At 36.4% G+C, this 12,617-nt stretch overlaps 1 protein-coding gene across 1 annotated transcript; it reads left to right on the forward strand.

Moving 5' to 3' along the window:
• Positions 1 to 1,158: 1,158 nt before the first annotated feature.
• Positions 1,159 to 10,196, forward strand: ZNF382 (zinc finger protein 382). Its single transcript, XM_012651601.1, has 4 exons — positions 1,159 to 1,297; positions 1,554 to 1,646; positions 6,888 to 6,890; positions 8,776 to 10,196. The coding sequence occupies exons 1-4, from the start codon at positions 1,159 to 1,161 to the stop codon at positions 10,194 to 10,196; spliced, it is 1,656 nt and encodes a 551-aa protein (XP_012507055.1).
• The last annotated feature ends 2,421 nt before the right edge of the window (positions 10,197 to 12,617 follow it).

Consider the following 12,617-nt stretch of genomic DNA (forward strand, 5'->3'; position numbering starts at 1 on the left):
TTTCCAAGGTTTACCTCATTACCTCTTGTGATCCAGCCTATTCTTTTTTCTGTTTCCCATTTTCGTTTTCTAGTTCCAGAAGCCACACACTTGCCTATGCAGATAACCCAAGAGCTTTGCCTCTCTTTTTTCCACTCTACAACCAATTTCTGACCAATTCTTTTGCAACATATCATGTAAGAACCAGTTGTCCTTTGTGAGCCCACTAACACTACCTTAATATAAGAGGCATCTCTAACTATGATTGTCATTCCCACCCTACACACCTTAAGCCTTTTCCAATATTGAAGAATATTGCCTCTCAAGTACAAATTTTATCATATGTGTGTTGACTTAGTTTCTTAATGTTCTTTATATTCCTTAAAGAGCCAAAGTGGGGCATGCCTCACAGTGGAATGTATAAGACAGTATATTGGAAGGAAAGAAAATACCAACAGTTTACATTCAAGAACACTAATCATTAACATTGTGGGTTGCCACTAATGCCTACTGATGATTTATAAATAACTACAATGTTGGGAATGTGCTCAGTACATTTTTAAGACCATGGCTATGTAGGGAAAAAGTCTAATATTATTCATAATATGCCCACTGCCTACCTCCATGTGCCTTTTCTTTCTTAGAGCTCAGAGACTGTTTACTAACATACTATGCCTTTTGCTATTTCCTGAATGTACTAACTGGTTTTTTCTCCCCATGAATTTTTAAAAGCTGATGCCCTGTATTCCTACAAAACAAATTCATTGTGAGTACAAAACTTTTATGTCCTCAATGAAGCCTTGGAGTACAAAATGAAATTTTTCTTTGCTTTGTGACACTCTCCCTTGTACGTATTTCTGTCATTGCATCTATAATACCTATTGAGTGCATGTGTTTACATGTGTGCCTCTTTCTTAGCCTATAACTTCTCATAAGCAGGGTCAGGGTTTTATTCATTTTAGTCTACCAGGCAACCATTTACATTCAGGACAAATAGTGTGATCTCAGTACATTTAGCATGAGATAATAAGTAAATACAGATGAATGTATTTTCAGAGAGACTTTTATACAATATAAAATACAAATAAGAAAACTAGTCTGACCATCAAACATTGTCAGAACTAGGTCTCCAATATCTAGTTCTTACCCATTTCCGATCACTTCAGGATGAACTAGAGTATGCCCTTACAGGGATCAGTGTCATTCAAGGATGTGACTGTGGACTTCACCCAGGAGGAGTGGCAGCATCTGGACCCTGCTCAGAAGGCCCTGTATAGGGATGTGATGTTGGAAAACTATTGCCACCTCATCTCTGTGGGTAAGGAAGACTCCTTGAATCTTTCAATGTCATGTATCTCTTTCCAGGCATTCCTGGGACTTAGGGAACTTTGAATTTCAGGGATCAGAGGTGATGAATCCTCTGATCCAAAAATGTTAGCAAAAAATATGATTATATCCTCACTTGCACAATGCAAGGTAATGCTCATCTGCTACCTTGAAGCTGTGTCTTTCTCTTACTTCAATAGTTTTAAAGCCCAAACAGTTTAGACCAAGTCTCATTTTTTCATTATCAGGGTTTCACATGACTAAGCCTGATATGATCCGCAAGTTGGAACAAGGAGAAGAGCTATGGACACAGGGAATTTTTCCAAGTCAGAGCTACCTAGGTGAGTCTGTACAAATAAAATCCAGTGGATATTAAATCTCAGGCAGTTGATGCCTTTGAATGTTTTTAGGCATTTATTTTTTAATTGTGATAAAGTACACATAATATTAAATTTTCCATCTTAAACATTTTTTAGCATATAGTTAGGCAGCATCATAGTTCACCATCACCCATCTGCAGAACTCTCATCTTACAACACTGACACTCTGTACCCATTAAATAATAATTTCCTTTTACGCCCACTCCCTGAACCCCTGCAACCATTATTCTACTTTCTGTCTCTGTGAATTTGACTACTCCAGGTACCTCTTGTAAGTGGGATCATATAGTATTTTTCCTTTTTGTGACTGCCTTATTTCACTTAACATAATGTCCTCAAGGTTCATCCATGTTGTAGCATATATTAGAATTTCCTTTCTTTTTAAGGCTGATTAATATTCCTGTGTGTGTGTGTGTGTGTGTGTGTGTGTGTGTATGTGTGTATGTACAACACATTTTGTTTATCCATTCATTCATTGATGGACACTTGGGTTGCTTCCATCTTTTGGCTATTGTAGATAATACTGCTATGAACATGGGTATACAAATATCAGTTTGAGTTCTTGCTTTCACTTCTGTTTGGTATATACCCAGATGTAGAATTGCTGGATCGTATGGTAATTTTATGTTTAATTTTTTTGAGCCATCACCATACTGTTTTCCATAGCAGCTGTACCTTTTTACATTCCCACCATCAGCACACAAGGGTTCCAATTTCTGTACAGCTTCACCAACACTTATTATTTTCTTTTCTTGAGAGTAGCCATCCTATTAGGGATCTATCTCTAAAGGCCTTAGATCTGTGAAGTACCTATATATAGCTGACTTTCATGCCTCTAAAATCTAAATTTTAGGTCTGAACATCACTCCCCATGTAAATTGTTTCCTTGTTTGCCTGTGTTTATAGAAATATTGGCTGCTATTGCTTTACCAAGAATCTATTTCATGTTTTCCAGGTATAATGTACATAGAGATCTTAAGTGTAAAGTTCTTTGAGTTCTGACAGAAGTATAAGCCCATGTATCCCACACCCCAATCAAGATAAAAGACACTTCCATTAGCCCATTAAGTTCCTTCAGGCCTCTTCCAAGTCAGTCCCTCCCATTAGGACAGGCACAGTTGTGATGTCTACCAGCACAGATGAGTTTTGTCTATTGCAGACCTTTTTCATGTCTGCTTTCTTTCACTCAACTTAATCTCTGAGAGATTTATACATGCTTTTGCACACGTAAGTAGTTTGTTATTTTAATTGTGAAACAGTATTCAATTATGTGAATATACCAGTTTGTTTCTGCATCTCCACTTGAAAGACATATGGGATGTTTACAATTTAGGACTGTTATGAATAAAGCTGTATCTGTTCACTAACTAATATAGATCTTCCAAATGTCGACACATTTCCATATACAATATAAAAAAGCCAAAACCCACATTTGTTAATATCATCAGCAATCTCATCAGAAAAATCTTTTAGGTATTGGGAAACTGACAGATTCACAGTAGAAAATTCAAGCTTTCCAACATAATAATCTGTACTTGAAAGCTTAAATTTTATCATTGGCAACAAATATTGGCAGATATGTTCTTTGGAGTAACAGGTTCACTTTGTTCATTTTCCAGAAATGTCTGCCAGATACCCATATCTGAATAATAGTTGCACTATCAAGTAAAAATTATCTTCCCCAAAACTATGAATATTCAGTTCTCAAGTCAAATAATTTTTGTAACTTTTCCTTACAAAATATATCATACTCTGGTATACAATAGAAGTGCTTTATGCATGCTTCTTTAATCATCACACAGAATGTTAAAAAGATATGTACTCAAGGATGGGAATTTAATAAAATTAATGATTTATGCTCATGTTCCAGCATTTTACCCACTGCATTAATCAAATTTTTAATTTTCTATATGTTTTGACATCTTTGAGGGGGGGACCTTGCTACCTGGGGAGAGAGACTGCCCCTCCCAGAGTTAGCTAATTCCTGGACACAGTAAACAACTTGTCTGTGAGCTCACCTTTCATAACCAACCAACCAAACCTGAGCCCATACTCCCAAACACCTCCTTTATTCAGCTCTCACAAACTAAGCCAATATATTCCCTGCCCTAAATCACCTAAGTCCAGGTACCAGACAACTAAAGACCACCCATATAACCCATAGCCTGCCAATACTATTCAAACTAAGTCCTAAGCTGTTTGTTCTGCCCTGCCTTGCCTTTCCCCTAGAAACGCCAATGAAAGTTGTAGCCTAGGCTTTTCCCCCTTGCTCCTTTCTGCCTTCTGACCAAACTTGGTGGTTTCTCATGTGGCCATTTGTAGCGTGGCATGCCCCCTCCTTTCAGGAAATATAAATAATAATAATCTTCTTTCAACAGCACTAGCTGCTCCATGTTGTCATTCAGTCACTCCATAAATTAAAATCCATCGGTACAAATGAGACACCCACCATTGCTTTTGCCCCATTAGTACAAACATAAACACAGTAAAAAAGACAAATGAAGTGTTATTATTAATGAAAATAGTTTTTACCTTGCTGATATTCCCCATCACCCCCAACATAAAGGTCTCAAGTGCCAGAAGTTCATGCATCACACTTTGGGAACTAGTGGTTTAGTTGTTTCTTCTTGTTTTTCTTCTCTTTCCTTAGCATTTCGGTCCTCTATATTCCTTCTTTTGTTATAATCTCCTATTTGTACAAATTCTTACATCTATCCCAAAAATAAAAAGGAAATCATTGTTTTTAATATTTCTCTTCCTCTTGGTTTTTTTCTTTTCTTTTCCTGTGCAATGCCTTATACTTGTTTCCTGTACTAAGTCTCATGTCCCATTCTCGTCATGAGACTTACCATCAGATTTCAAAATCCATATACCAGTGATAATTTCAGGATCACCATTTCTTTCCAGTATGTGCTTCATATGATAGTGCAGAACATCATTCCTGATATCTGCCCACCTAGATTTGGGTGAAAAATACTAACTCATTCTCATCCTAGTTCCCTGAGTACCTTTTCACATCTTGGTTGCTTTTCTTTCCTTTATCTACATTGGCTGGGATAATAAATATTTTTTGAACAAATGAATCTTGTTTCATTAGGCTTCTCATTGGTTTCTTTCTGATGTGTCCTTAAAGGATTTTTCTTCCCCCTCAGTTCTTATCTTCATAAAAGTCCTGCGACTATAATAATCTGGTCCATTCTCAAGTTGTGACATCCTTGTTTTACATGACTAGCTTTCAGATAGGCATATCAGCCCATTTCTCACACTTGAACTCCAGTGGTATATGCTTATCTTCATATGGGAGTATGACTATCAGTTGTCTTACCCTTTTGGTTATCAGTATATCAGAATAACAATTATCTTTTATTTGTTCTCTTGTTTCTATAATCAGCTTGGTAGTATCAGATTGACCGTGTCATCTCTGTTATGATTTCTTAATAGTCTCTTCACAATTTGTGTTATATTATCTCAGCCTGTGAAATATCTTTATATCCTCTTATATTCTCATTTGCCATTGACATCTTCCAAAGTTAGAGCCTTGTCATTTCAGATGTGGACTGCTGTAATGACTCTTTGGATTTGCCATGATTTTTCCCCAGTTTTTTAAATTTATTCTGTCAATATGGTAAAAATATATGACTTATTATATCCCTCCTTCTTCAAGGGCTCAGAGAATAGTACCCCATTTGGTCATTCTAAATCTGTTTCTCTCTTTGACTGAGAATTTTTGATCATCTTTATTTGTTCAAGTCTCTTAAATATACTCCATATACAATCAGCCCTCCATATCCACAGGTTCCACATCTACAGATTCAACCAACTGCAGCTCAAAAATATTCAAAAAAAATAAAAACACACACACACAAGCACATATATAGTATATGTAAATAATATTACTACAAATAAACAATACAGTATAACAACTATTTACATAGCATTTACATTGTATTAGGTATTATAAGTAATCTAGAGATGACTTAATGTATATGGGAGGATGTGTATAGGTTACATGCAAATACTATGCCATTTTATGTGAGGGACTTGAGCATCTTCAGATTTTGGTATCCTCGGGGGGTCAGATAATGAGGGACAACTATAATTGGTTTTATTCCTTACAGCTGGACCTTTCATTATATGACATACCATATGTTTGATATAAATACTTGCAAAGTTAGTCAACTATGAAGCTTGAGGATCCCGTAGTCTACACAAGACTTCTGACACCAACTGTAAGTTCAGGGGTCCCCAAGATAACCCTTAGGTTCAGTAATTTGCTGAAAGGACTCACAGAACTCACTGAAAGCTGTTATATTCACAGTTACAGTTTGTTACAGGGAAAGATTTAAATCAGCCAAGGTAAGAAGGACCTAGGGCAGAGTCCAAGAAAGTACCAAACATATATAGCTTCTTATCGTCCTCTTTCTATGGAGTCTTAAACAGAATTCCTGGCAACAATGTGTGATGATACATACAATGTATGGCCAAGCAGGAATGTTCAACCAAGCTTCAGTATCCAGTGTTTTTATTGGAGCTCCATCAGATAGGCATGACTGACTGCCCATGTGGCTAATCTCAGTTTCCACACCCTTAGGAGGTCAGCCTGATACTGCATGACCCAAAGCCCCTACCCTAAATCACATTGTTACTATCTGGCTGTCTAAAGTCTCCCAGGCAAACAAATAAGCTATTAGCCATGATGTTCCAAGGGCTTAAAGATTACCTCCCTGAAGTCAGAGTCAAAGGTCAGACCTCTCTTTCTGCAAGGTGAAATTATTTACCACCCAATACTATATATCCTCCAAGTCTCCTTTCCTCCACAAAATATTCCTTGACTACTATAGACAATGTCTATTTCTTTTTTCTTCATTCCCATTTTACTTAATGTCTGTAATATGTGAACAGACACATCCTCTGATATGATCTAATAATTTGGTACCTAATTCAACACTGGTTTATCTGAGGCTTCTTTCTCCATTTGTTTAATAATTCCCCCAATATAAGGTCCTTTCTTTTACCTTTCCTTACTGCAGCTTGTAACAGAGGCTAGGTATTCAGTAGTTACCTAATTGATTGTGGTACCATGCAAGGAAAACATGTTTCTTATCCATTTCATAAATCATTTACTGGTAAATCCTTTTTAGGCAGGCCTGCCAAGATCACATCCCCTCACTTGAGATTAAGAGTGTGTTAATGTATACACAGAAGGTTTCAAAGATAGTCAATAAAATATTGACCTCCAAGAACATAAGTTTTAGTCGGGAAAGAAATATTATTAAATTGAGCATTTTACATAGAATAGTTATGTTAAAATACCAAGTTGTTAGAATATTTCTTGAAATGGATGTGCCAGACCATAATTATACTACAATTTCAGACAAATTAGACACTAAAGGGTAGAAATACTATGTGGAGGCTTTAAGAAAAATTGGATAATAGCATGTACCTGGAGGTATTTGAGGTTATTAGGAAAACAACATAACTTCAGTTACCGATACAGATTAGTTTACTATTCTAGAACTCCACACGAATGGAATTGTATAGTATGTACTCTTTTGCATAAAGCTTACACTCTGCCAAATGTTTGGGATTCATCCCTGTTGTCAATGTTTATTGGTAGGTTTTTTTTTCCCTTTTTATTGCTGAGGTAATATTCCATAGTATAAACACATGACACAGTATTACCTGTTTATCTTTTGATGGATATGTGGGCTGTTTCCAATATGAAGCTATTATAAACAAAATTGCAAATTGTAGATAGATTAATCCATCTTTAAAGTTGCCCCATCCCCCCAAATATGAGTGGTAGTAAGGCAGCAACAGTAAGAATGTAGTCAAGAGTTTATAGAAAAATAATAGTTAAGGTTAATCGGTACTCTACACATACATTGAAGAATCCAGTCCTTCACAGCCCCAATAGGGAGCAGAGTTAAGGTATGTTACTGTGGGCTGGGCGCGGTGGCTCACGCCTGTAATCCTAGCACTCTGGAAGGCCAAGGAGGGGGGATCGTTTGAGCTCAAGAGTTCGAGACCAGCCTGAGCAAGAAGCAAGACCTCGTCTCTACTAAAAATAGAAAGAAATTACCTGGACAACTAAAAGTATATTTAAAAAATTAGCCGGGCATGGTGGCGCATGCCTGTAGTCCCAGCTACTCTGGAGGCTGAGGCAGAAGGATCACTTGAGCCCAGGAGTTTGAGGTTGCTGTGAGCTAAGCTGACACCACGGCACTCTAGCCTGAGCAACAGAGCGAGACTCTTTCTCAAAAAAAAAAAAAAAAGGTATGTTACTGCATTGGGAGGAAAACTTAAACCCATCTTTCCCTAACTGAAAAAAGTAATTCAGCAAATTGAAAAAAGGAAAAGTTAGAATTGATAGTCACGAGAGTTTCATTATATACCATCTCTGGAAGAATAAATTGCTGATAGCAGCAACTAGAATACAATAGTAATTATATTCATGTTGCAGATATTCTCTGTCTTCTGGTTTATTTTATAATTCCTAATGGGAATATGTTTTCCTGATTCTCTGCTTTCAAGAGAAAATACATCACAGTTATATAGACAGTTAGGGCCTAGACTATAGTGTTTCTGTAAACACTAGGAAATGAGCTTTAGAAAGTTGTTTTGCTATGAATGGGCTAAAGGAAGTAAGGAAGAAAGCATTTTACAACACTTACTTAGGAGGGGATAAATGTACAGTTTTTCATCTTTTCCTAAGTAATTTTCCTTGAACATTGCTTACTATTTAGAATCTTTAGTAGGATCACTTCATTATCTCTGAATCTTCCCATACCAAGAACAATCCCTCTTTCATCATTCTTTGTCTTCAGCTCACTTATACTTTCTCAGTGCAGCTTATATTTACAACATGTCAAAGATAGGAGTATTCTTTGCTTATACTGATTTTTTGTCATTTTAACAGTGCAGCATGATTTGTGTTTATGTTTGTACATTTTCCCTACCAAGAGGTAATTTATTCTGGCCTTTTTGTAGACCGCAATAGCAAGATAGTCCCATCATAGTTTGTTTGTATATGCATCTAATATATAGTATTTATGTGAAGACTTATAGTGTTTATCGTGTTCTTTTCTAGAAGGTGGAAAGGCTGAAGATGTTTTAGTGAAGTTGAAAGAATACCAAGATGGACATTCTAGATCAGTTGTATTCATCAACCACAAAAAACTAATTAAGGAGAAAAGTAATATTTATGGTAAAAGACTTACTCTAGGCAAGAACCATATTATTTCAAAAACAACACTATGTGAATATAAACCTGATGGAAATATTTTGAAAAATATTTCAGAATTAGTCATTAGAAATATAAGCCCCTTAAAAGAGAAGTTTGGAGAAAGTAATGGATGGGAGAAATCACTCCTCAATCCTAAGCATGAGAAAATTTATCCTACAGTGAATCTCCATAAACAAACAGGGAAAGATCTCAGTGGTAAACAGGAACTTATTCAGCATCAGAAGGTTCAAACTCCAGAACAACCATTTGAGCATAATGAATGTGAAAAATCCTTCCTTATGAAAGGAATGTTATTTACACAAACTAGAGCTCATAGAGGAGAAAGAACTTTTGAATACAATAAAGATGGAATTGCATTCATAGAAAAGTCAAATCTCAACATCCATCCACACAGTCTTATGGAAAAGAAGCCCTCTGCCTACAACAAATATGGGAAATTCCTCTGTAGAAAGTCTGTTTGCATTATGCATCAGAAATCTCAAACAGAAGAGAAACCTTTTCAATGTCCTTACTGTGGGAATAGCTTTAGAAGGAAGTCATACCTTATTGAACATCAGCGAATTCACACAGGTGAGAAACCATATGTTTGTAATCAATGTGGAAAGGCCTTCCGTCAGAAGACAGCCCTCACTCTTCATGAAAAAACACATATAGAGGGGAAACCCTATATTTGTATTGATTGTGGGAAGTCCTTCCGCCAGAAGGCAACCCTCACTAGACATCACAAAACACATACAGGGGAGAAAGCGTATGAATGTACTCAATGTGGAAGTGCCTTTAGAAAGAAGTCATACCTCATTGATCACCAGAGAACTCACACAGGAGAGAAACCGTATCAGTGTAATGAGTGTGGAAAGGCATTTATCCAGAAGACAACTCTCACTGTCCATCAGAGAACTCACACAGGAGAAAAACCCTATATTTGTAATGAATGTGGGAAGTCCTTCTGCCAAAAGACAACGCTCACTCTTCATCAGAGAATTCATACAGGGGAAAAACCCTATATTTGTAATGAATGTGGGAAGTCCTTCCGCCAGAAGGCAATCCTCACTGTTCATCACAGAATACATACAGGAGAGAAATCCAATGGATGTCCTCAGTGTGGAAAGGCCTTTAGTAGGAAATCAAACCTTATTCGCCATCAGAAAACTCACACAGGAGAGAAACCATATGAATGTAAAGAATGTGGGAAGTTCTTCAGTTGTAAGTCAAACCTCATTGTCCATCAGAAAACTCACAAGGTAGAAACCATGGGAATTCAGTAAGTAATGGGACTTTTTTGTAAAAAACTTTCAAGTCATAGTAAATCCTGTACATGATATGTTGCTTGCAAGTGTAATAATGTCCAACAGTTTAAGGTACTGTACCACATATTAACCTACTATTGGCTAGACTAGTAGCTAGCCTATAAGATACACACACACCAAATATTACTAGACAAATTACATGACAAAAAAATCATTGAAATAAAAGCCCAAATTTTGTATTAGATTCAGCAGATGAAAACTTCTTCTGTCAAATTGTTATAAACATTTAAAATTGTTTATTTTCAATTTAAATATACTTTTTGTGAACCAGTAATAAGCAGTTGGCCAACTGGCAGTGGTCCATGGACTAGAAGTTCTGTGACTAGAAGTTCTATAAAAGAAAGGAGGTATGTTCTCAGCGTGGACAAAGCAGAGGAATAAAAAGGAGATGTGAACTGTATTTCTCATTGCAAATATGAAATAAAAATTAGTTGTTACCTCTTCAAAGTTAACAACAGTTCTGACTTCTAACATTATAAATTAGTTTTTACATACTATAAACCTTTATATAAATTGGATATATATTGTTTATTCTTTTATATATGACTTATTTCATTCATCATTGTGTCTCTAATCACTAGTAGTGCATGTGGCAGAAGTTTATTTTAATTCTATATAGAATTTCATTATATGATTATATCACAATTTATCCATTCTGTTGATGGACTTTTACATTGTTTACATCGTAGGGTCATAATAAATAATGCTTCTGAAAACCTATTTGTCTTTTGCTATATATATATATGCATTTCTCTCATGTATACACTTATGAATGGAATTGCTGTGTCTTAGAGCATAAGTGTGTTCAGTCAGCTTTGGTAGATATTGCCAAACCACTCAGGACTTTCACAGCATGAGATAATTCACTCTGAAGGGAAACAACTATGAATTTTATCAATATGTTGGTGGCTCAAACCAGAGAATTCATGATAGAAGGAAACTATCAGTGTTATTATGAAAACTTGGAATGTAAATGGAATGCATGCAGAAAGGCTTTTAGCCACAGCCCAAATCTTAATACCAGACATATGTAATAAATGTAAGATTGCCTTTAGCCATAGGTAAAGCCTTATTTGAAATTAAAAAAGTCATATTAGAGAAAAGGAGGCATCCAGGATTTCCCGTGCTCAACACCAGAGAATTCTAACTAGAGAAAAGTCCTATGTGTATATTGAAGTTGGGGTGGGGAGGAATATAGCATTTAGCCATGGCCTATATCTTACTGGTCATATGCAAATGATGGATATGGAAAAGCTTATAGGGATAGCTCAAATCTTACACAACACCAGAAAATTCACATTGGGTGGGAACTCTTCAAATGAAGTGATTGTAAAAACGACTTTAACCATAGCTCACTCCTTATATGACATCAAAGAATTCATACTTAAGAAAGGAAAATTAAAAGGAAACAAATGAAGTGTGGGACTTTTAACTCTGAGGAAAGCTAGCTTCCATGAAAGAAGTCCAATCCTACCGAGACTGTGATGCTAGAAAATCTATGTGTAGGCACCCTAGTCAACAGCCCCAGCTGAGCTCCCAGCCATCAGCTAGCATCAAATGCCAGCCATGCGAGTGAGCCCTCTTGGACGTCAAGTCTTCAGACGACTGTAGCCCTTGCTGACATCCAACTTGAGCCACATAAGAGACCCCAGCCAAGAACTGCCCAGCGGAGGTCTTCCCAAATTCCTGACCCCCAAAATGGTTACGTTTTTAATTAAATTTGATTGTTTGACTAAAAGAATGGGAAAAGTAACTTGTATCTATTTATGTAACACGACTAAAGGTTCTCAGTAGTATTCTTATTTGCAACAGGGTGCCAGATAATTGTATGTGGATACTGCGTTCTGGAGGATGGTACTCCATCATCCTTGCACAGTATGTCCTTTGAGGCTTCACATTGGGTGTGCTTTCAGAAAGCCTTTTAGTGCTCATCAGGGAAACTTCTGGATGGTGTAGCATGTGATGTGAACAGTTCATCTCTGGTGTTTTTTTTTTTGTTTTTAAGGATTTATAATGTATTTATTTATGGGCTATCTTTTGATATATGCATATAATGTGTAATAATCAAACCAGGGTAAGTAGGATATCCATCACCTCAAACATTTATCATTTCTTTGTATTGGGAATATTTCAAATCTTCTGATCTCTTTGAAATAGTCAATAAACTATAGTCATCCTACTGTGTTATCAAACACTGGAACTTACTCCTTCTATTTAACTGTAATTTTGTACCCATTAATCAACCTCTCTTCATCTCCCCCTCCCCAACTTCCCAGCCACTGGTAACCATCATTCTACTCTGACCTCCATGAGCTGAACTTTTTTAGCTGCCATATATGAGTAACAGCTGTAATATTTATCTTTCTGTGCCTGGCTTAC

This window comes from Propithecus coquereli, unplaced genomic scaffold, assembly GCF_000956105.1.
Source record: "Propithecus coquereli isolate 6110/MARCELLA unplaced genomic scaffold, Pcoq_1.0 Scaffold358, whole genome shotgun sequence".
Lineage (NCBI taxonomy): Eukaryota > Metazoa > Chordata > Mammalia > Primates > Indriidae > Propithecus > Propithecus coquereli.